General features: G+C 48.5%; 1 protein-coding gene across 1 annotated transcript; it reads left to right on the top strand.

Annotated features, from left to right (window-relative positions):
- Positions 1-4,406: 4,406 nt before the first annotated feature.
- Positions 4,407-7,501, top strand: LOC144168799 (uncharacterized). The gene has a single exon (XM_077697763.1). The coding sequence runs from the start codon at positions 4,984-4,986 to the stop codon at positions 5,866-5,868; it is 885 nt and encodes a 294-aa protein (XP_077553889.1). The 5' UTR covers positions 4,407-4,983; the 3' UTR covers positions 5,869-7,501.
- Positions 7,502-25,344: the final 17,843 nt, after the last annotated feature.

Raw genomic sequence — 25,344 nt, 5'->3', positions numbered from 1 at the left:
GTGCACTAGCAAGATGACATCGACGCGAGCTCCACACACCCTGTGGAGAGATTATGAAATACTCACACTGCTAGCTTTGGTCAACAAAAAAAAATTGAGCAGTTTGCTCGACAGCAAGCGGCAAAAAAAACAAGGACATATTCATGGACCTAGAGAGATGTATGAAGGAATTGGGCCTGCAGTGGACGTGAGAGCAAATCAGGACGTGTCGGAAGAATTTCAAAAAACTCTTCATGGCTGTAAGTACCTCCACGTTGGCTTCGATTACAAAAGTCTCAAGGCGCTTTGTTTGGCATTCAGAGGAACGCCTGATAAAATGCAAAAGTGGCAGGAAGCCGTCTAAGTGGAAATGGTTTGACCAAATGAACCTTCTGCCTGGCAACCGCCCCATGGTGCAGGCCCGAGAATACGGTGTCAACACTGCCGCAGAAGCAGAGGACAGCGTTTTGTTATGCGGTAAATGCAGATCACTATTACATTTAAATTTTTCTTTGCACGCCGTACGAGAGCTCACATTTTGCTCTGCACGTAGCAGCAAATCTGCTTGTGCACCAGAAATCGCAAATACTTGTACACAAAAGCTTTCAAAGAATTTCTGGTCATCTCATCGTTAGAATAAATCTGCAGAAATTGACAGATTGTCTAATAATGCGTAGCATTCTAATGCCGCTTGTATTTATGGTGAGTTCCTTACAGCCAAGTTACACTATCAGTAGCGAAATACTTCGGATTATTTTAGTGTTTTTTAAGTTCTCTTTTGGATCGTTTTGCCAGTAGTGTAAATCTATACTATTTTTTAATTGAATTGGATCGAATTTATTTTATTTTGTGTTACAACAAGAATGTGTCCAATACAAGATTTCAGCAGGAGCTCCCAGAGTCAGAGACAATTTCAACAATTACAACAATTAAGTGCCTTTACTTGGGGCAAGACATGTAATTTTCCGCATAGGAAAGGCATACTCTAGGGTTGGTTTCGTTATCTTTAATTCCTGTTTCCAGAGTCCCTCAATGGACTTGGGTATTTTTAACGCTTTTTTCACGTTCAGCGTTCGGGTTTTGGAGATGTGGTCTGTAAGAGCTGTAAAAAGTTGTAAGCAGTAAGAGCAGTAAAAATGTCCAAATATCACCCAAGAACACCACATTGCTTTCCCGCAAAGCACATCTTGAGACAACACTAGTAGATGCGAACACGTGGCAAGGAAAAGCAGTTATTTTCGTGGTCATGGCCTGCGGCGGTCGCTTTGGCGATCACTGGTTCCTTTCCGCCCCAGCGGAAAGATTTCTTAGGCCTGGTGAGAGATGTCTAAGTTACTCGTGGTACGACTCTCCTGTCCTTCGGGACAGGCTGGAGGTGGTTATGCGCCCCTATAATACAGCTAAGAGGAAGCCGGAGAGTCACACCACTTAGAAACCACCTCCTCATGATACCACCGAAAAATGCTGGGTGCTTTAAGCGTCCCAGTACGCCAAGTGTGTCCGAACTACAGCGGGTTGCCCCCCTCGGCCCGCTGTCATATCGGAGGCCGCCAGGGTGTGCCCTACCCCGGTTAAAGAGCCTGGGGTCCGAGCTGCGTCTCCCTTCCCGGTTAAATTTGTTGGGCAGTCGACAAGTACTTGCCTTCAGTCTATCTTCAAACAGCGAAGGCCGCCGGTGCTGCATCCACTGCCCGGTTGAAGCCAGTTGGGGATGACGGATGCAAAATAGGTCCTCGACGTTCCTGCACGCTTCGAGGCGGAGGCAAGCATGGAGGCATCCTGGGGCTGCCAACCCCTTGCTTCCGAAATTGGCTCGGCACGAAGAAACACAACATGCAAACACGAAGCGACCTCCTAACGGGGGCCGCACCGGGCGTAGCAGAGGCCCAGGGGGAGATGAAGACACTGATGGACTGGGACGTATGACAGGCTCACTGGAAGAGCACCAGTGTGAGGTGCACCGGGGACCTTCACCTCAAAGAGGGAGCTAGGCGTGCACAAATGTGTGCACTCATCTACTGTACAAGAGGACAACATTACAGAAGCAGCAAAGGAGAAAATGAAGACGACGAAAGACCAAGGGAAGGAGAAACACAAGACTACAAAAGTACAAGAGTACTACAAGACTACATCGGTTGCCCGATGTGGTGAAGCTAAAGACAGGGCCAGTGTTGAAGAAGCTGAGGGAGGTGATGGCGACAAAGTGCTGGTGCGAGCTGAAGGCGGAGTTGGAAACGTAGGCCAGTTGGGTGAAGACAGAGAGCCAGGAGACAAGGGCAAAGGATGAAGAGACGGAAAGGAGACACAAGGAGCAGTTGGCGGCACCAGGTCCCGACAGAGGTCCCAACAGAAGTGAAAGAGAAGGGGGTGATGGAGATAGAAGTGGCGATAAGGAAGATGGTCTACTTCCTGAAGAAGAGGGAGGAGTAGGGGGCGAGCATTAGGGAGTTGCAAGAAGGAAGAGACAGCCCAGGCAAATTGACATCAATCACGCTTATGACACAGACTCATCAAAGGAAGCTGGCCAGGGTGCCCCCTTCCAAGAAGATACACCCTGGCAATGCTCCGAATGCAAGAGGTCATTCAGCACGCTGCGACTAAATATACCTAAACTAAATATACTAAATATGTGACTAAAAATACCTCTGGGGTATTTCTTCATTGACTCTCTTGCTGGATCTGAAAGAGCTGCATTAACACAAGAATATCTGTCGAGGCTCGCATCAATAGCTGTTGAAGTAGCATCAATGGCATTTGCTGGTGCCCCCTTGAGCTTTGCTATGGCTCGGTGCCTAGTTCACCTACATTTAGCGCAAGCTTTAAGTGTTCGACGGGCCAAACAGACTCTCCAAACAAGGTATCTGTCATCCTAGATGCATGTCAGATGCTAAAGCTTATTCGGAACTGCCTAGGCTCTGTAGATCACCCCGTATACCTCAATGGATCAGAAGTCAGGTGGTTCGTTATTGAAGCACTAAAAAAATTACAGCGCGGTGAGGGACTGCACTTAGGGAACAGGCTGACAAAAGCTCATATTGAATGGGCATAGTTCGCCTTGCCGAGCAGACGAGTTCATCTGTGGCAGACGCACTCGACATTTGCGAGTTCACCTTAAAACTTCCGCAATTCAAAGAAGCACGTGCTACGGCTGAATGATGTACTCAACTCAAGAAATCCATTTGGCAGATCGTACAAGGCACCTCTGCGAAAGGCGAATGACGCGTCCATGAGGGCTTTTTTTGAAAAGGTTGAATTGAATTGTACGTATCAGAACTCAAGGACGCGAAAGGCAAGCCAGTGACTGAGGGTCTCAAAAAAAAAAAATTGTAGGATTTTTTTATCTGTATGCCCAGTGTCACAGCACTTTTTGATAGGCTTGTGGCAACAGGGAAGCTGCAGTGCTTGCTCCCCCACAAAATGTCCCAAGACCACCTGGAAACATCTTTGGTTGTGCAAGAGTAACGGGCGGCTACAACAACCCAGTGCCTGCCAGTTTACAGCTTCCTACAAGCGTCTTTCTCATTAGAACAGAAGTTGCGTCATCACAGGCTGGGAGGTGTTCTTGTGATATCGTGACTGTTCTGTGCCCTTCAAGTGACGTAAGCCTCGTTGAGTCGCCAACACCTCTGGCATTAAGAAGATCACTGTTGGAGCCATTTGACGATAACGATAGCACCCGGCGAGTGGACTTCCCCGAAAGCGTTTCACCTCTTGTTGGCGCAATAGTGCCATATACAGCAATATTTGTGGCACGGAAAGTTTATGGTGACACATCCTGCAATTAATGCTGCTCTGCACTGCTGTCCAGTGAGCTGCCAGCACACACAGCCAAGCGGCGGTCTTGTGGTGCCATCGAAAGACGTCTTGAAGATTTGCCACATTACAGAGAAAAAGTTTCGTGCCCTACAGGTTCAATGCAAGGACCTAAAATCATTGCATGCAAATAGCGTCAAAAAGCAAAAGTACAGCTTTTCCGACCTGTCGGCCTTGATAAGTCCAAGAGAGCAGCCAGAAGTGTCCTGAATCACATTATCGTACCGCGGCTGCTAAGCCAAGGAGAGTGTATCTGTCTTAAGATGCCTTGGCCTCAACTGCAATGGCTTGAAATTACTAACACTGCGGTGCCTCCAGGGCAAGGTGTACGCGTTTCAGGTCCATCAACGTATGACTGCGTGTAGCACAGGTGAAGATGTGGGATAGGCTCTCCCCACTCTGCAAACTAACACCTGGTAATACTGCCATACAGTATGCAGTTCTAGGGACAGTTACATGGGCATACTTCACGTGCCCGTGTAACTAGGGTATAAACCGAGCTTGTGCTTTGCTTATTCAGGGTTAGCTAAGATAAGCCGCAGCCATTTTTTCGTCAACTTACTTAAATAGGTGGGTATGTCTCCTGCCACGCGTCACAAGCCACGCTCCCCCCCCCCCCCCCCGCAACGGCTGCTGCCACGCAGAAGTGACGTCAAGTATAAAAATTACGTAACTTCTGGTGACGTCACTGACCTTATGTCATTGGGTGTTTGTTTTTTGTTGCACGCTTCGCTCACCCTACGAGCGCACGACAAGCTTGCCGCGCTCATTCTGCTGCTGGTGCTGGTGGTACCTGGTGCACCTCTGGACCTCCAGAATTTCGGCGTGGTTCTTGAGTAATCGCAAGCCGAAAACATCTTTTGCTCTGTGCACAACCACTGCCTCTCAGCGTTTTTTCGTGTTGATAAATATTGCATTTAATTATTTTGATTAGGTATTTTGCAGAAATTTGTTGTGTTTAGCTCCATAGTGCTAGTTAGAACGTGTCATTGACTAACTCAACCCAAACGCGTCCTGCTGTTCGTTGCCTGTTTTTTTCGTGTTGAGGAGATTGCATTTAATTATTTTGACTAGGTATTTTGCAGAAATTTGTTGTGTTTAGCTCTGTAGTGCTAGTTAGAACGTGTCTGTAACTTAACCCAACTTAACACGTGCTGCTGTTCGTTGCCTGTTTGTAACTTCAAGCTTGCCATGGCTCGTGTTTTGGTTGTCGGTGACTTGATGGTAAAGTACGTGGAGCAGTACTTTCCGTCGCGTCAGAGCCAGGCTGTGAAAGTTTGTGCGCACGGAGGGACTTGGATCGAGCGCTTGCTGTCGAAGATAGCTGACGAGGTAGCTGGCTTTAATGTTGTGATTGTGCACGTTGGCACTAACAACGTCGACGACGGCAGTGTCGGCGTGTACAGGCACAAGTATCACCGGCTAGCTCAGGGCATCCTCGAACACAATCCGACCGCACATGTAGCTTTTTCTGCCATCCTCCCCCGGGGGCAGAACAAGTACAGCGGGGAGGAAGCTTTGTCCAACAAGCTCCGGCGCGGAAGCCAGCTGTACACGCGTGTGAACGCTGACCTGCAGGAGTTCTGCCGGGAGTGCGGCTTCACTTTCCTGGGCGGCCTGGAGAACGTGTGGCCCAGCTGCCTGGCCTTGGATGGTGTCCACCCGAGCCACCACGAAAACAAGGTGCGGGCGGACTTCCTGTACCGGGAGGCCCGCAGCCTGGTTGCAGTCTTGGAGAGGAGCCACATCCGGAGGAGCTACCAGGAGAGCCATGCAGCGTCCCTCTGGAGGGGCTGGGTGACCAAGACCCCAAGTGCTCTCACCCTCTGCGAAGCAGATTTCCCCCCGCTTGGCTCGCATGCCTCTCTGCAGCCAGCAAGTGGAGCTCCCACAACACCAGCTCCTGTCTGGGAAGCCCGGACTGCTGCCTTGCAGAGGCGCGACACCAGCCAGCTTCCAGCTGCCCCCCCTCGGGGAGCTGGCCCTGCTCTTGTTGGTGGTGTCCGCGTTCGCTGCAAGGGAAGCAAGACTTGGTGTACCTGGGACACCCTGCCTCCTCCGTGCCGCTTGGCCTGAGTGTACCTGCAAAGCGAAAGGCTGACAGGCACTGTGCTCAGGTGCCTTGCGCCCAGCCAGAGGCCGTCAGACGAGGTGCAAGCACTATTCAGGCCAGCGCCGCAGGGGGGGGCCTCACAGGCGTGTGCAAGCCACCCTGTTGGGCGCTCCTCCGTGGAGGAAGAGTCCAGGGATGTTCGCCATGGTGGCGACAGTGAGTGGACACTGGTGTTGTCTAAGAAGAGGAGGAGGAAGGCTGCGGCACTGCGAAAGCCAGAACAAAGCTATGTCCCAGCAGTGAGCAGGGTGAGCGGTGTTCCGGCATCGGCAGCTGCCAAACACTTGAAGTGCGACCCACCTTTGCCAGTGACTGTGAACTAGTTGCAGAAATGCCTGAAAAGGAATTCCTGTGCTACTGCTTCCTCCGCTGGCTTTGGTAGGCCAACTCAAGGTGGAGCCAACACCTCGCATGGCACTGCTCATGACAGCTGTGGCATAGATCAGCATGTGGCTTCCAGGCAGCAGGAGAGCTGTCAGGTGGCTATAGGTGCATCTGTTGCTCCCGGTACAGCTGCCTTGAGTGGTGCTGTGACTGAGGTCACTGGCTGCAAAAGCTGCATTTGTGGGCAAGAGAGCAGCCATGTCACCGGTAGGTCTGGCACAGGAGTAGGTAATCCAGTCAAGGCTGGTCACATTGCTTCCAAGAGTTGTAGACATCTGGTAGCTTTGATGCCGAGCTGTGGGGTTGCCACCTCTGATGTCCAGACCGATCAAGGAAAGGCTGTGACCAGAAAGAATCCAGGTCCCGAGACTTCTAGTTGTGATATCCAGGATGCTACTATGTTAGTTGGAGGGGGAGGCAGCGAGATTGCTGTGGGTGCTAAGTTTGACAGTTTTGTTACTTTCTGGCAGTGATTCGAAGCTTGGTGTGCAGAAGGCAGACATGTTGTTTCAATTAGTAACTCGCACAAGAACATCCCACCTGACTTGCGCGAGGAGAAGTATAGTAGGGTTGTTTACAAGTGTGTTCATGGTGCTACAGTAAGGCCCCGGGGAACTGGCAAGAGAAATAATCAGAGCTACAATGGTACTGGGTGTGGATGTGTGTTAAAGTGGCCCTTGCTTCAAAACCAACTTTCCACTATGTGGTGACTGAAGTGGAGGCAGCACATAATCATGATCTGCATTTGCATCCTTTGTACCCGCAGAACAGGCTTCTGACTAGTGAGGAGCAGGCACAGGTAGTCAATTTACAAAATCTTGGTGTTCCGTCAAGAAAAATTCGGGAACAGGTCAAGAATATGACAGGAAAAACTAAAAAAAAAAGGATCTTAACAACATATCGCAACGCCATTCTATTCCTATTCGTAATGATGCGGCTCATAGAGAAATGTTTGTGAAAAAAATTGAAAGCTTAGTTGCAGAAGAACCTAACTTTACTGTTCATTATTAAAAAAAACAACAAGGGTGAGCTGCAATACGTCTTAATTCAGACAGCCTCCATGAAAAACGTTTTGAAAAATTATCCCGGTATAATTTTTGTTGACGGAACATACAAAGTCAAGGTAGAAATTTATGTTCTTTATTCCGTTTTAGTTGAAGGCAGTTCTGGTTGTGAAAGGAGTGCATGTTATGTAAGGTATAAGCTTGGGAGTGTTGGTATAGCATTCTCGGGCAAAGGGACGAGGACGAGGCGTAGACGGGACACAGCGCAGGCTAACAACAGATGTTAATTGCACAAAATTACTTAAATACACAATTCTGTTGCAACAAATGAGAGAAAGAGGGAAGATGAAAGAAACAGAAATTTCAAGCCATCACTGCAGCTCACGTGCTGTCACCAGATAAAAAGGCAATTTCTTTGTTGATTAACAACACCGAAGGGTAGCTGACACGCTTGTCTTTGTTAGAATATATCTCGTACGCTTCAACGACCTCAAACGTAACCTTGACATTCTTCCAGTTGACGATCCCTTTTTGATGAGAAGTTCCTCTGAAGTGGTTGATCATCTTAAAGACATCAGCAACAGTAGCCTTCCGGCCTGTTCGGTGGACATAAAAGACTGTATTACTCTATTCCCCACAAAGAGCTGCTCTTTTGTGTAGAAACATGCATTGATGCTTACGGGGGCCACTTTGTTTCAAAATACTTCAGGCATCCCTATTGATAAGTTCTTAGAATTGCTTGCCTTGTACCTCCGCTCTACCTTCTCGACTTGGGAGGGCAACATATACCTTCAGAAGAAAGGCATCTGTATAGGGTCTTGCCTGGCTCCTGTACTCAGTGGCCTGTTCTTAGCCTCCCTTGACAGGGTTGTCGCCACTCGCCTGCCCCAATGTAAAGTAGTTAGGACGTTCAGGTACGTCGATGACTACCTGCTGCTCATTGATACCTCAAAAGAACGCGTGAACAGTGTCGCTTCTGACGTTTTGACAGTATTTCAGACTTCTTTCCAACCGCTTTGAGTAACGCATGAAACCCTGACTGACGATAGCGCAAGATTCCTTGATCTCCGACTGCATTTCTACGATGACCATATCTGTTGGGCTTATCAGCCTCGTTGTTCGAAGCCCATTCTCCCATATCATTCTGCCCATTCTAAATTGGTAAAGCGTGGTATCGTGAAGCTGTGCGTCTCGAATGAACTTAACAAATCCTGTAATCACCTAATGGAAGCCAGCCTTCATGGACAGGTGGCTCGGCTGACTGCCGCCGGCTATCCGATACAATTACAGACTTCGGTAGCTGAGAGTGTTCTAAAACTGGTGAAGGATGAACAAAACAGGCAAGATGCTCCAAAAGAGAGAGATAAAAGGAAAATCACAACTATCCCATACATTCATACGCTTTCGCATAATCTCAAGAAAATTGGAAAATGCGCTATCAACGTCCTGTTCTCCGCTCCTAAGAAGCTATTCAAGCTTTGCAACAAAGTTAATGAGGGCCGCGTCAAGTCTGGCATGTGTAGCACCAAACATCGCACACCGTTCGTGGCCTGCTCGGATGGAGTGGCTTATTTGATACCGCTGAACAAATGCAAAAAAAAGTACATCGGACAGACTGGGAGATGTGTCAATGACAGATTGCACGAGCATAGCAATAATGTGAAAAAGGGAGATAACGAACATCTAGGCGCACATTGTAAAGATTGTGGTTGTTATCCTGACCTCAAAAAATGCTCCATACTTTATAAAGGTAACAATCGAATGACACGGGAGATCGCTGAAGCATACGAGATATATTCTAACAAAGACAAGTGTGTCAGCTACCGTTCGGTGTTGTTAAACGACAAAGAAATTGCCTTTTTATCTGGTGACAGCACGTGAGCTGCAGTGATGGCTTGAAATTTCTGTGTTTCTTTCATCTTCCCTCTTTCTCTCATTTGTTGCGACAGAATTCTGTATTTAATTTTGTGCAATAAACCTCTGTTGTTAGTCTGCGCTGTGTCCCGTCAACGCCTCGTCCTCGTCCCTTTGCGCTGTTCCGAGAATGCATGTTATGCATTTTTGAAAAATGAGACTACAGAAATTGTTCAGCCTATGCTTTCCAAGTTTGTTGCTTCGAATCCCATTGTACTTTCTGCTGGCAAGGTTGTAATGATAGACAAGGATTTAAATGCACTGCAAATTTTGGGCAATCTTATTCCCAATGCTACAATCTTGCTGTGCACTTGGCACATGCTCAGGTGCTTGGAATGACAGGCCCCCGAGAAATCGAGGATGGAGTCTAAACAGTTAAAGCCCATAATACAGAATTTAATTTACTCCCACAGCACCAAAGAGTACTTACAAAACTTCGATAAATTGAAAGCTATTGCTTCTAAAGAATTTTCCTCTTACCATTACCAGAACTGGCACTTGTGTACGGAACTCTGGGTTCACACGCACCGGCTAAATGTTCTGACGCTAGGCAATAATACGAATAATAGGACTGAGTGTCATAATCAAAAGATAAAATCTTACCTTCAATCACGCCTCCATCTGATTGATGCCATAGAGGCACTTCTAAAATATGTTGACAGAGACAGTGAATTTCAGCAGTTTGCCAAACTGAGAGAAATGAAACTGAGCTTAAATGTAGGTGCTATAGATAGCTTTGAGGTAGCACTTGCATCGCATTGTACTTCGGAAGCGAGAAATAAACTACGGGAGCAGTACGAAAACTTTAATGCATCAGAGTACACTGTTAGCCCAAGAGGTAGCTTGTATCAAGTCGCTTTTGCAAGCAGGGAGTACAGTGTTAACCATAATCTAACCACTTGCACGTGCAGCTTCCACGGTCAGTATGGCCTGCCCTGTGCGCACATCTTTGCAGCCCGTTCTTTTGCTAAACAAGTTCTTTTTGATGCGGCTTGCATCCCGGACAGGTGGCGAAATGACTTTTATCTTAGTGCTAGCTCTCCCCCTATTGCAATCACTACGCACCCAGTCACAAGTAGTGTTCAGCCGCCTCCATCTGTTAAGTTGGATACTGCTCAGGAAAAGTATTGCTATGCATTCAAAACCCTGTGCGAAATGTCCAAATCAGTGGCTAATAGATTGGCAAACTGTGGCACTAAAGAATTAATGGAAAAGCTTTCATCCTGCGAAGGCTTCTTTAGATAAAACTTAACAGCCTTCACTCGCAACCAAACAACCGTAAATTTGCAGGGTGCACCTGCCTCGTTACAGGTGCAGCAAATGTCTGCTGCGGATGGTGGAAGCACCGCAAACCTAAAGATACCTTTGGTAAAAGCCAGAAGGGGCCGCCCTAAAAATGTTAAAACTGTAAAGCGGAAAGATTTCCCCCCTGCAGAAAAAACGAATAAGCCTTGCAATGATAAAAGCAGACTTGATGGGGTTGTATGGCCAGTACTCTCTCTGTGATAAAGGCCTAAATGCCGTAGAAGGGGGCACTTCATTGTCAGACAGCGTGATTAATGTAGCTCAATTCCTAATCGGACGAAAGTTTCCTGGAATTAGTGGTTTCCAAGATGTCTTTGTGCGCAGGGGCTGAGGTTTTCCAAAATATATGGCACATTTGTTCACATCCCGCACACTCGAAATCCCAACCGTTACCGTAACGAATGCTGGTGCTCCCAAGGATACCATTTATCTTTACGACTCCCTCGATCAGGACATTCAACCCGATGCTGTTCGCAAATTTGTAACATGCTAAAGTCTAAATCGGCAGCAGTCATTATAGAAAGCAAACCTGCACAAAACCACGGCAACACACTTGACTGCGGCCTATTTGCAATTGCAAACATGTATTACATAGCTTCAGGTAAACAGCCATCCAGCCTTACCCTTAATCAGAAAGCTTTACGCGGACATTTGTTAAAATGTATACAGACAGGTGCAATGGATGATTTTCCTCTCCTTCAGTCTCTTGCTGTTCGTGTACGTCCAAAGCAGAATAGCTATACACTGCATTGTTACTGTAGGGAACCCATACTGAATGCAGCGGAAATAGATTTAGAATGTCCTGTCTGCCTTAAGTCGTTCCATAGGGGGTGTGTGCAGCCTGCAGCTAGTAAATTAGGTACGGTTCCAGTATGCTCGGACGAGTGCAAAAATATTGCAAAGGACAGGCTGCAAAGATCAGGACAGCCGTTCAGCTAATTCAGCCTTTGTGTCAGTGAATTTTGCCTTTTATCACTTGTTAATGCAACAACTTTTATCTACATCTGGTCAGAAGTAGCTCATTTATTTTAATATGCTGGTTCATTCTTGCATCTGCTAACTTTTTTCCCTTTCAGAGTACAGTTGTGTGAGGTGCTAGTGCTTTCTCATTCCGGTGTTCCCCAGCTTAATTTTTGCATTTTCTACTTCTTTTTTTTCTCTTTCATTGTACAGTTGTGCAAAGTGCTATTGCTTTCTCATATAGGTGTTCCCTATGACGTGTTATTCATTGTTTTCCTGTTAACCTTCACCCATTGCCATTATGTATTAGTGATTGAGGTATGTCTGATTTTGTAACGAGCAAAAATATTTGCTACTTGCAATATTTGATGTTAATGTGGGTACAAGTGCAATATTGAAGCACTCTGTTTACCAATAACTGGCAAACAGCAATTTTATGCAGTATAAAACATGGGCATTCCCAAGAAAACTCACTTAAGAAGGGAATCTGCCCATTAAGGGGAATAAGAAAATGTCCCACATTACATTTACAATACTGCATGTCTCTCGGCGGAGCCTGACCGCTAGAGAGCGCATTCTCAGGTGGCGGATAGAGAGATGCCTTGTTCTTTTTTTTTTTCTTCACAAGGCAGGCATTTATGCCCACCGACCAACAGGCTTTAGATATATTTGAGTAGCTTTGTGGCAATGACAAGGTAACTGCAGCCTTAAAAGGCTATGATACATGTTTAACAACTATGTCGAAACGGTGCACGTCCTAATGTGTGCCTTTTCCTTCCTTGTGCAGGAAGCAGAGCGACGCCACCTGCGTGGACGTCAGTGCTACCTGCAACTGTCCAGTCCTGTTCGTGAAAGTTGCAGTAGTACAGTTGCATAGTGAACCTCGAATGGTTTCACCAATAAAATCCCTGCTTGAACATAAATGTGTGCCGGTATCAATGAGCAGCATGTGGGCCTCAATAAGTGCTCCGCTGTTGACATTCTGTTTATACGAAACAGGCAATCTTCAGTCACTTTGTACAATCTAACACAATGCTAAAATAGGCCCTAATTCCTAAGGAACCAGCCATTCTTTCTGCCAAGCCCCTGAGCCAGTGCAGAAAAAAGCCCCTAAAAATTCTGTGTGGGAGCACATTCCATACAGTGATGTTTGCTTTTCACTGTAACGCCAAACCTCCTCAAACAAAATGCTACATTTTTCCTGCATGACAACACAGCTGTGCCCTAAAGGACATAACCAAATGATGTCTTTTTGTACGACACCGAAGCTGTACAGAAAAGCCAAACTAATACCTTTCTGCACAAAGCGCTCCTACAGAAAAGCAAAATTACAAAATATCTTGTTTATTTCTCTTTTATGTAGACCCTTGCAAATGATTCAATATAGTGTTGCACCCAATTGGGTGAATTTTTAAATTTTTGTTGTCTCAGGCACTGCAGGCTTGTGGAAAAAATACAGTAAGGCAATGGCAAAACATGGGAAAAAGAATGCTCTGCTGCTTGCTATGAGAAACAAGTACCTAGAAAGGGGAATGATTGACTGGTTTCCTCATGAATGATAGTGTCCAGGGGGGAGGAGAAAGACAGCGGCTGCAAGTTCAACAAGATGGGTGTGCTTGGGTAGCTGAGTTAGCACAGTGGCCAATGCAGATTTGGTTGACACGGACTGGCTACGAAGCTTTGGGTACACCACTTTTTCTAGCAAGTGAGCCAAGTAATGTGCGATTTATGGTGATTCATTGAAAGTTGGGATGCCGACTACAGGCCATTCCGCCCTGCAAAGGTGGATGCCCAGTGGAGTTGTGTAGCACCTGGGGGGTGCATATATGCGTGTCCATTGTGTGCAGCGATGAAGCACAGCACTGCACAGTAAGAAATCCTTGGCAAGCAACACAGTTTGAATCTTTTTACAATTAGCTTTTTCGGGAAAATACGCAGCAACATGTTCATTGCACCCTAACACTTCACGACATCTCTAATGTTCCCAACCGCCATCAAGTCCTTCTTGAAGCCCAGTCTGACACACACTGTATGACTGGGTCCCAAATGCCTGCCCAACCTAGTCCCTCTGAAAATTTGCATACGCATCCTTGTGCTTGTCCAATTTACTGGCATGGTACCTGCATCCTTTCGCCGCACTCTACATCGCGAAACTGGTCTCCCTGTTAACAGGGTCCGTCACTTACGGGCAGCCTCTCAGGCACCTTCACTGCAACTCACTTCCCACCACTGCTGGATTACACTCACATCTACATTCACTTCGTTTTGCTTCAAAAGTGGCCAGCTCTTTTTCCGAGGCAGCTGAATCCTCGGTCACATCAAATATAACACACTATGTTCTGCGGACAGCTTCCAAACTGTCGTCTTGCTGTGACAGGTGCCGCCACATACCTTAGTGTTTTTTTCTGCCTCCTCATAGAGTACACTTGGGACTTTTTGGACACGGATAAAAACTCCATGGGAAGCTCGCCACATACAGCTCTGACCACAATAAAAACTGGCACCGACCAAGAATGTTTATAAAATCCAAAAAAGACGTTTTGGCTTCCATATGGGTGCCTTGGTTTTCCCGACCAGATGAGCTTTCGTCCAACCCTCAATACACATCAGGCATTAGCCTGCATTGCTTTCCGCAGCTGAAACCCAACGCAAGCTCTGGATATCAAAGCTGAAATTTTGAAGGAACGTTGGACTCGGTCTGTCGTACACTTCAGCACAGAGTGCTTCAGGCACATCTCAGACGGAAATGATAATCGCAGGACAAAAATCGCCATAGACAGGAAAAGCCAACCCAAAAGGCTTTACAATCATTCGCGGCGGTGAAAAGACAAGACTTTTTTAAAAGAACAGCTGTTCCGTCGGTCAACCCACCCGGGGCGAACACGATAAGCCGCCGAGAGTTGGAAGCTTTTCCAGAATTCGCATTGAAAGTTCCGCCTTACCGGGCACAAAAGAAGTTTGGCTCTAGGTCACTTTTGATGAAAGCTGGGTGGACGTAGTAAGTTCCATACCTACGAATTGAGTCGCGAGTCAGTGCGGCAACGATTGATACCCCACAGTGCACGCTACGCAGAAATGAAACGAACATGCTAAACGCTCCTCTGAAAATATTTTTTGCTAGCAACCTTCACTTCAAAACAACGCACGCGAGAGTGGTCTAAAAACTCGCTCATTTTATTAAAAACGCGTACAAGTAACATCAGCGCCGGTCACCTGCAACGCTCACGCCAGGCCACTGTTAAAACAAGCTGATGTTTCCAAGATGAAAGCGCTGATGAAGAAATGCCAGGAAACGGCTCCGCGAACGAACAAAAATAAAAACGAGCATAGCACAATACCACAGAACGATTTCTCTTTAATTTTGCACCTGTTGCGCAACAGTCAGGACCGCGGTACTTACAGGTAGCAACGCGAAACACGCTCCCAGCGCGGACGACCCATAATCCGCACAAAATAGGCAGCGCTACACGTACCACACTCTGTTGTGTGATGGTGATCAGATGTCGTCGCACAGAGAGCCGGCAGTGCATATAAGACGGGCGAGCTGACACGCAGACAGTGATGGACCAAGCACAGGTAATTAAAGGAAAACCGCGAGATGGACACACCATAGAGTTTTATAACTGTATAAGGACACACTGCACACCGACACAGACGAGCTAACTCAACAAGTGATAAGCGCACATTTCCCGCGCAGCCTTAGCACGTCGAGAAAACCAGTACGTCTCAAACAAGCTGTCGCTACGACACCAACACTCATTGGTCTAAATAATCACGCGACCCTGGCTGTCTGCAAGTAAATGCCTACAAAGAAAGACAAGTTGACGTTGAGGCAGAGAACGATACAGAGGGGGAAGCTGGCCGCCGCCTCCACCCCCCCTCTCTTTCCCCAGCACTCTGCGCTTATTGGATGGTCGGAATTCGGAATCAATACAAACACACAAAAATGCGGGAGGTCACTGCTGTTTTGTTCCCGTCTCCTGAACGACAGCACACCAAGAAAGCGCTGGCAGCCGTTAGAGCAGTTCGGTCAGTTCGGTGGCTCTTACATCCACGCGTGATTAGCGAACTTAGCGGAGCTTTTCATGTCTGGTCGCGGCAAGGGTGTCGGGATGTGAGGCGGGCTCCGCGGTCGTTGTGTGCTGTGTTTGCAGTGTTGTGTGTTCACCCTTTTTCTTTCCAGCTCGGATACATCATGCCACAGCATTTCGGGTGAGTCGTGAGGGTTCTGTTGCTCGCCAGGCGCGCGTTTTAGGTAGGAGTGATATCTCTGTGTCTTCGCGTTCGCCATGGCAGCTCAGGACGTGCGGCTTCGGCCCTCACCTTCTACGCTCGACTCCCGAAAGGGGTGACAAACGTGGAGCTGACGAAGATCCTTGTTCAGACGTTCTCAAGGCAGGAGCTTTCGGGCGTGCAGGATTGTGGAGCGGGCAGGTTTGAAATCTTTTTCAAAAGCAAGAGTGTAGTCGAACGTTTCCTGAACAACCCTGCCATCACCGTTCGTGAGCAGGATGTTCGGTTTGACTATCGCGGGTCACAGGCAAAGGCGATCAGGATGTTGCACTACCCGAATGACCAGCCGGACGAGGCTTTGTGCCGCGCTCTCGGATCGTTTGGGCAGGTACACAGCTGTTCCAAGGAAAGTGTATCGGGTTTTCCGGGCGTCTGGTCAGGTGTGCGTAGGATGCGCGTGGACATGAACAAGGCAGTTCCGAACCTGGTAGCTGTTGGTAGATTCACAGTGCAGTGCGAGTGCAAGGGTGTTGTGCGCCTCTGCATTCGCTGTGGCCTTCCCGGCCACTACGCAGCTGCGTGCACAACGCCCAAGTGCAAGCGCTGCGATCGGTTCGGTCACGAACAGTGCGAGGCGCCCTGCATTAAGTGTGCTGGCGATCACGCTGTTTCAGAGTGCACCTTTCGCTCGTTTGCGATGGTGACTCAGCAGCCACCGCCTCCCGCGGGAGCGGTCAGCACTTCAGTAGCTCCTGTCCAACAGGATAGCTCTAGCTCCACCCAGGCTAGCGGCGCAGGGAGCATGCAGCCCGAGGGGGACGGCGGGCGTTCATAAACCCTGTGGGCAGTGCGGGAAGACCAGTTGGCAGCCAGCCCTCCCGAACAGTCGGCACCTGCTGCTGCTGCGGCGACAGAGGATCAAGCCGAGGAGGAGCTGGTTGAGATGACACAATCGGTCGAAGAGGCCACGCCATAAGAGGAAGTCGCACACCCTCGCGGCAGGCACGAGTGTGAACAACGGCTCAGCAGATGAGCTATCTCGAAGCTCGCGAGACACCCCCAAGGAAAAACGAGCCGCTGTGGATGGCAACGAGTCGTCGGGGGACGAGGGGAGCGGCAGCTCTGAGGAGACGTCTGCTGACTCTTACTCCTCGGAAAGCGGGGACGCAATTGAGAACCCAGTGAGTCCCGAGTCAAGCTCACAAGGCAGTATATACATAAGTCTGCCAGCTGACTAAACATGGACCAGTGGTCAAAGCCGATGGCTCTCGAGCTGCGCCGCGCTCCGCGGAGCAGGGACGACGGCAAGCTGACTTGTAGCAGAACCTAGCAAAATGACACTGGCAATCCTACGTCCAGGAAAAAGGACCGTTGCTCTAAACAAAAAACCCCCACACCACCCGGGGGTCCTTTGCCTGAGCAATATACAGTTAAACCTCGTTATAACGAGACAGGCTATAACAAAATAATGACTACAACGAGCAAATCGCAATTCCCCTTGAAAGTCACCATAGAAACCAATGTATTTAAAACCTCGTTTTAACGAGGTAAAATTTCCCCGTTACAGAATATAACGAACGAATTTCGTGGAGAAATCAAATTTTGAGCTAATTTTACAACAGTGCGCAACGCAGATTTGAGACAGTGCGTGACGCGGCAACTGTATTAGCAGTTCAAAACTCCCGCCACGCGCGCGAAGCTGGCTGGCGCCCCATGCGGACGCTGCGCCCCCACCCTCCTCTCGCCGCGCACGGCATGCAGACAATTGGCGGTGAGATGTTTGAGTGGCGCCCCCTGGCTCTGACGTCGGCTTAGGGGCTCGCGCCGCTGTCGTCTGCTACGCTCCGCTTGTAGGAGGCAGCAGTGCCTGCGCTATAAATCCCCGCTTTGATGCTTTAGTGCATTGAAAGGCGTATTTCTAGTAATTCAGTAATTTTCGCCAGCTTCTGACACATCTGAATAATTTCAAGCTGTATCCCCCACAAGTTTGCAATACACGAAAAGAGAGACAACAACTTTCTTCAGAGTATCGGTCAGAAGATCGGGTGTAACTCGTCTTTTCTAGCTTATTTGCGAGGTTCAACGCTCAGAGCTCCTCGATAAGTATTCAAAATGCGTACGCTTCCCTACAGTATTTTTGAGATGCTCTTATGGAGACTCAACAGTCTGTAATGCTACGCCTCAAGCAGCGCACATCGTGCGCCGCTATTCGCACTATTCGCATTCGTGCGCTATTCGCACATCGTGCAGCGGCAAATAAAGCGGCTGTCTTCTATTTCTTTCATTGACTTGTATCAGATGAAGGTTTTTTTGTGTGTGCCCAACGCATTAATTTTTCTGCACCTTCAGGAACGTCTTATTAGTAGGTTTGGGGTTGTTTGGGAGGCTCACAAAGATCGTGTGGATATTTTCTTCAGGCTGTATGGCATACATTCCCTTCTTCACAAATTGGCCTTTCTTATGGCTGCATGCAAGAAAATGTGTATTTGCAGCGTGAGTTGTTTATTCACATCCAAATACAAAGAGAAGGTTTGTACTACGCCACCGCGATCGCGCCTCAGACAACGTTGTTCAGAGTACTCGAAGGCGGCTTTTGTGATCCGAATTTCTATCGTAACCATCGTTATCATAACGAACTGACTCTCAACCTGAGCAGTTACGACATGATTGCGGTGTTGAAGGCTTGATATAGTCGCTAACGGACGCAATAAATAGTACGCGTGCATATATAACAAGAAACGAAACCGATAAATATTTCCAAGCAGCTCTTTATTGTTTTCCAACTTTTATTTCCAGGCGTAAAGAAGAAAATTAATCTTACTATCTTGTCCTGGACTGAGGACCCGGCCCACGAATCATCTCGATTTTACGGTTAAATAAAGTTTTCTCCTCCTCCTCCTCTTGAGTGCAGATTTCCTGTAACACATATCTGAATATTGAGAAAATATGGCTGTGGGATTTGTAACGAAATATCCCTCCAGCTCTGAACAAACTTAGTGTTACTGTATTTTTACCGTAGACGTGGCTCATTTTGCTCAATAAACCTCCATACTGGTTAGAAGCCTGTATAAAACCAGCACGCGCCTATACACACACTGGGTTATTTGGAACTCAGCCTACAGTTTTTGTGGCCCATAGTGCATGTCGGCACACTTTCATGCCATGACAACGTAAAGTGATGCGATACAATACTTTCGAGCGTTCGTCAAGGTTGCAAAAACTGATTTACCTTGCATACGATTACCGGGAATCGTAATGCCTTCTGCCAAAGCCGACAGCCGCGAAGGCCTGGAATTTGTTTTGGTCTTGAATTTTCGCTGTTGTAGGCTACTAGCAGCTGGCTGTTCCCTTTGTTCGAAATATTGCTTACAACAGAAGCCGACGCCTAGCACCGACTCTTCGCGCTGCGCACAAGACCGGCTCCGCAAATAATGGGGCGACGCCGGCAATATTTCTTCCGTAGCGGTATCGAAAACTATACGTTAAATCACGCCTTGAGCTAGTGTAGGCGATTTTAAGTCTATTCTTATGATAAAAAGTTACGAACACGCAGAATGTGGTGTGGACAAGCATCAGACGTCAACCCAGCGCAAAGAAACAGCAGGGAGAGTGAGCCCGAGTGAAGAAGCCGACAAATGCGAGAATCCCTAAGCCGACGTCACGGAGGCGCGCTTCGCAGCGCCGCCCGTGGTTGCGCTCACCGCCAATAGGACCCTTCGATTTAGGACTCACCGCGGGCTCCCCGAGAAGTAGTCCGACGTTCGATTTTCCCACTTATCCCTATGGCTTCGGGGAATCCACGGACTATCCGCGGTGAGCCCGAGAAGAACCCCAATGCACAAGGCGCGCGCGGTTGCGTCGCCTTCCTCCCCCCCTCTTCCCTCTCCTTCCCTGTTCATATCGCCGAATTCACTGCGTAGTATGCCGTAGTTGTGTGTGCGTGGGTTTTGGCAGTCTTCAGCCTTGTCTTTTATCGTACTGCCGGTGTGATTCCAACAACGCGAGTGCGACAGGCGGGAAGCGAAAGCGAAAGACTATCACGCTTGAACAGAAGACGGCTATGATAAAAGCCGTCGCATCGGGTGCGAAGGAAGGTAAGGTGCACTCCGTGGTAAGGTGGCAAGAGACGGACGTGTGGACGAGTACGCTGTCCACCATCCTGAGCAACCGAGAGTCCATCGTCAGCGCTGTTGCATATGGCTTGAAAAGAAGCGCTAAGGACGGCGTCGGAGGCACTAGATGTGGTGGAAGTGCTGCGCCGCTACTTCGGCGCGCACGAGGGCGGCGAAGGTGAACGTAGCGGCCGCAGCTGAGGGAGTCGTCGCTCGCATCAGGAAGGTGCATCAATGTCCAATTACGGACTTCTTCGTAGCCAAGTCTGTTTGAAATACGAGTTTTGAACTGCAATAAAGTAGGTTCGTGACTTTTCCTTTTTACCTCCGGAATGTGTTTATTTTACTGACTATCGCCGTGCAGCAAGATGCTATTTCGCCCACTTTTTGTTGTAGGTCTCTACAAAATATTTGCAGTAAATGTCGGCTACGGCTATAACGAAATATTGGCTATAACGAGCAAATGGCGGCGCCCCTTCAATTTCGTTATAACGAGGTTTAACTGTAGTTGGATGACGATGGTTGGATGAGTTTGTTGACTGCTCTGGGCGAGCACTCCTGTGCGACCCCCCCTCCATCCGACAACGGCAGGTATTACAACTCTGCCGCCTTCAGCGTCTGCTGGGTGGGACTATGTTCAGTGGGGGAGACAGAACCTGTTGGGGGACCAATACACTGACGCAAATGCAGTTTCTTAAGGCCGATTCACACGACGGACCGAGTCCGCCGTCCGATTGGTCACGTGATGCCACGTCACGGCCCGCCGCGGTCCGATGCAGCGCCGAGAGCATCCACACGGCGGACCGCCGTAGCAGACGACAGAGCGGTCCAACCAGCAACACTCTCCACCACAGTGCTCCCAACCAGACGAACTGCGAACCCATACGAACGGCTCGCGCCCGCGCCGCGCATGTTTTATGTATATTTTGCACTTGTTTTCGCAGTTCCGCGCACATTTTGGAGCAGTCGAAATGGAAACGGAGCGCAAGCGTCGTTTGGCCGCTATGGCGTTAGCTTTGTACGTTGATGAAGAAGGCTACCCTGCGCCGAAAAGGTCGTGCTGGGTTAAAAAGTGGATGTGTCAAAAAGAGCTGGGACTGCAGAACCAAGTTGTGGCGTGCGGAACTCTCGCGACCGTCTGCTACTGTCCTTGGGTCGCGTCCCGAACCCCTCGAAAAAGAGAAAGCATTATTTATTTTATTTTCGGAGACCACAGACCTAGGGTGCCTGAGACATTGGGTCGGGAGCCAAGTCCGACAAAGGGGAGGGGGGGTATTTCGACCGCCCGCTGTGCGTACGGTCATAAAAACAGGGACATGTGCGCCCGCCGCAGTTTCTCGGAACTGCGCTGCAGTGGCGGCCGAGGGGCGGAAAAGCAGACGACAGAACGACTGGCTTTTTTTGAGCTGAAAAATTGGATTGGATTTGGCTAAAAACACTGTGTTGCCAGACAACATTCGTTGTCCAGACCAATTCCTTCGGTTTACGCGCTTCGAATCAACTGCGCTGCCCGCGACGTTCTCTATTGGCGCAACTGGCCCCGGCTCCGCCCACGCGGCACGGGAGCTGTCAGGCCACGCTGATTGATGTCGCGGTCCGCCGTCGGGACCGCGAACCAAAAAGCCTCGGCGAATATTTGGACCGCGAAGACCGATGTCCTGCGCGGTCCAACGGCGGTCCGCGCGAACTGGTGACGTCCTGTCACGTGATGCGCGGACCGCGGTCCAAATAATCGTTTTGGTCTGCCGTGTGGATCGGCCTTTACCAAACTGGAACTTCATTCAAACGCCGAGAACTAAACAACGTTGGAGACTTCGCTCCTCTGTTTCTTTTTTAGTAACTTTTCTCGAGCAGCAGTTGTACGGATTCTCATAGCCACGGTAAGAATGACTGAGTGCGGCAGCTCTCGTAGAGGGACGGCTGAATGTTAGGTAAGTGGGGCTTTAGTTCGGACAAAACGCTGTAAAACAGCGAGCAAAATCTTCTCGAGAAATGTGTACAGTTGGAGTAATTCTTTGAGATCAACATATACTCAAAAGTGCTCCCTAGAATTGGATAAATGGCTAAATATCGTTCTCCAGAAATATGAGGTACGTCTTCGACCATGTGAAAAAGCCTGTGTTGTCTCCTTTGTTTCCCCTCTATTCAGTTTCTCGTTGGCGCCGCTAGGGGCGCCACTCCAAAATCTCCTCCCCAATAGGAATCAGAAGCAAATGGAACTCCATCTTAGGATGCAATCACTGGAGCGTGAATCGCACAAGATTCATTTACAAATGGTAGAACTGAAAAGTAAGCATTCGGCCATCAGTTCAGAGAGTAATGATAGCTGGCACATGGGCTTCAACCCCATGTCTGGGCGCACTAAAGTATTGGGAAGGTATCAGTTTAAGATGCCTAGTTTGACGCTCACACATGAAGACCGGGTCATTGTTGAGCAGTTAAAGCAGCAGGCTCAGCTCAAAAAGGAACTACTCATTTCCGAGAAACGAGGCGTGTCCCCAATGGCATGCGATGAGCAGGATTCGCTGGTACTGATTCTAAGAGAGGGAGAACACCCAGGCTTAGACCACTGGTGCCTCTGCAGGCATGCACGTCTCCCGACCTCCCCCTTCCTGTGGAGCTCATGGACCTGCCTGGTCTTTCCCTGCGCGCATAGGGCTGCACTGACTACAGCTAGGTCGCTGTTGTTTTGCCTGCACCAGCCTGCACGCGTTTTGAGGATATGCGCATTTCTACTGGTTTAGTCGCGCGAGCTCCCACCGCCAGAAAAAAATGACCGATGACGACAATGGCAACAATGTCAAACAAGCAAAAGGCGGCCATGCTGAAGGCTGTGGAGTAATACCCATGCCACACGTACATGAAAAATGACATTAAGTGCTTAATGCCTGAAGTGTTACTGCCATTACTTCGCTGCTACACTAAAAAATGTAATGCCATTCGCGCTAACGTAATTTTTTTAAGGAGTTCCGCACAACTCATTGGCCTTCATGAACGCCTTAAATCTGCTTACTCTCAAACGCATGATCACCAAGTGAAAGCAATGAAACTCTCAGCACCACCGTGTTGGCGTGGAAAAGTAGCCAAAGCAAGCCTATTTCTTCAGCCGTGTTGGCAATCTGTGGCTCGACTGTGTCCGCGTGTTTTTTGTTCAGTTCTGTATGAAACCCGCAATGTCGCAACGGGCAGAAAAAGCAGCGGGCTGGGAGAATTGGACAAATGCTAAAAAGTCCGTGTTAATTCAAATTTGGAAAGAGCGAATCAGGGACTTACGCGGCCAAAAACACAATGGAAAAGTGTACGCCAAGAAACGCTGCCCTCGCAGGTTTCGGCATAATGAAAACGAGAGTGCACGTGCACTCCAAGCTTGAAAACCTCAGCAACAAGTACCAGTAAGTTCTCTTTATAAGCATTTTAAAGTTATGCGATACTGTGGACGTTGTTTTGAAGTTAGCGTCATGATAAATGGGTTATGACAATTGTTCCGGGTTCCTTGAACCTGGCCACGAGTCTTCAGTATAGAGCCCCACTTGAAATGACACGACGAATCGCGTCAGCGTTGCTTTAAATTGCGGTAGAATCCGCGCTTCCTGACCAGGATAAGCGATAGGTTTTGCCTAGCGTTTCTTAAGAAATCCCGAACCAAAGGCACCATCCATATTTCACGCCGTATTTGAAACGACCGAACAAACACCTCTGTTGTGCATGTACTGCACAATTGTTGACACATTTGGGCTTGATAGTATTTGAGGCTGCCTACAGCAAGTGCACGAGACATTCTTTTGTTTCTTAAACAGTGTAGTGACATGCTCTGAAGGTAAATATTGCTGGTGTTGTATGACGACTGTTCCTTGATAAAATGCTGGTCATAGCGCCACGCAATGTACTCTTCTGACGGAAGTAGGTGCTGGATATGCACACAAGCATGCTTCTTGCATGCTGACTAAGCCTACCTTCACTATAATCAGACTTGTGTGCCCACACCTAACAGTGAAGCAGACTAGAACACCGGTCGAGAATGGCGACTGGCACGCGGTTCCATCATTACTTCTTTTTTGTTGCCTAGCCATACCAATTCTCACCAGTGGGTTTTTGTGTTTACAACAAAATAGACAAAAATAGGACAACAGGGTCTCCTGCTATTACATGGCCACACTGGTCCTGGTATTACATGGCCACATTACATGGCCAAAGCTGTGGGTGATGATACTTGCAAACTTGTACACGATGTGCTGGGAACCTTCTCTACCCATTTGATGGGGTTTGAGCTGACGAATAAAACGCCAAAGAATCAGGAGCTCCAATTCCTGGACATGAGGCTGCATATAGAGGAAGCACACTTATGCTGGAGCTACGCACCAAGATCAAAGAAGGCATTGCTGCCTTTCACGTCTGCTCACTCAAAGTTAGTGAAACGCAGTGTCGCCACGGCAGCTTTGAAAAATGCCTTGCACCGGTCGTGCCCTCATTGCATTATTGACAGCTTTCAGGCGCAGGTAAACCGGTTGCACTCAGCTTGGGTTCCCTGATTCCGTCCTCCAGAGCGTGGGCAACAAGATTTGGCGGGAACTGCGCACTCCTTCGTGTATACAGGAACTTGCAAGGGACAGTGACAAGACTGCTGTGATGCCTTACATTCATGGTGTTAGCCACAGGCTGAAGAAGGTTGTGGGAAGAGCAGGTGTGCGCCTGGTTTTCTCGGCCCCCAACAAACTCAGCAAGATGTGTGCGCGAGTTAATGATGGTTCGCCTTCCCGTAGAGATTGTGACATAAATCACGTGCGACCCTTCACCAAGTGCAGGGCCGGCGTGGTTTACTCTTTTCCTCTGGACTGTGACCGCCAGTATGTAGGCCAAACTGGACGGTGCCTGAACGTACGGCTTATGGAGCACGCGTCCAATGTCAAAGCCAAATCCGGTGGCTGGCTCCACTCGCACGTGTCGTCCTGCAAGTGCACTCCTATATTTGATCAGTGTAAAGTGATTAAGCACTACAGAGATCAGCGCACGCGTGAGCTGCTGGAAGCATACACGATTTATAAGGGAGGCGATGATTGCGTAAGCACCCCTTCTGTTGCTTTGTCTGCAAAAGAGATAGCGTTTATTGAAGGCGAAGCGAAATGATCGAACTAGTGATATGACTGCGCAAAGATGCTCTTTCTTGTCTATACTTTTAAAGTTTTTGTAATCTTTCTTGTTTCTGGATTCTTTCCGCACTTATCTTGCTGTAACCTTTTCGTTTATATTGCTGAGCGGCAAATAAACACTTTGTTGGTAGTCAGCGCTGTGTGTGTAGCCTTCTTCCTTCTGTCCCGTCTTGAGCGCTGTTTTTGTGTGAACTACTGGGCAGTGGCCCAACTATTGGGCAAGTTACCAGCGAACGACCCTACCCGGGTTGTGCAAAGCAACGTGACTGTCGATGAGGTAAAGAGCAAATGTTATGCCGGCATCACTTCCACAGCCAAAAAAACTGTACAGCAAGTGCCTGATTACTGGTAATTGTGATTGCATAACTGTTCATTTAATG

The sequence above is a fragment of the Haemaphysalis longicornis genome, unplaced genomic scaffold (genome assembly GCF_048455015.1).
Source record: "Haemaphysalis longicornis isolate Haplotype H1 unplaced genomic scaffold, Haemaphysalis longicornis Haplotype H1 scaffold_2, whole genome shotgun sequence".
Classification (NCBI taxonomy): domain Eukaryota; kingdom Metazoa; phylum Arthropoda; class Arachnida; order Ixodida; family Ixodidae; genus Haemaphysalis; species Haemaphysalis longicornis.
The sequence above is the reverse complement of the archived record's forward strand: the minus strand, read 5'-3'. Positions and strand labels throughout refer to the sequence as shown.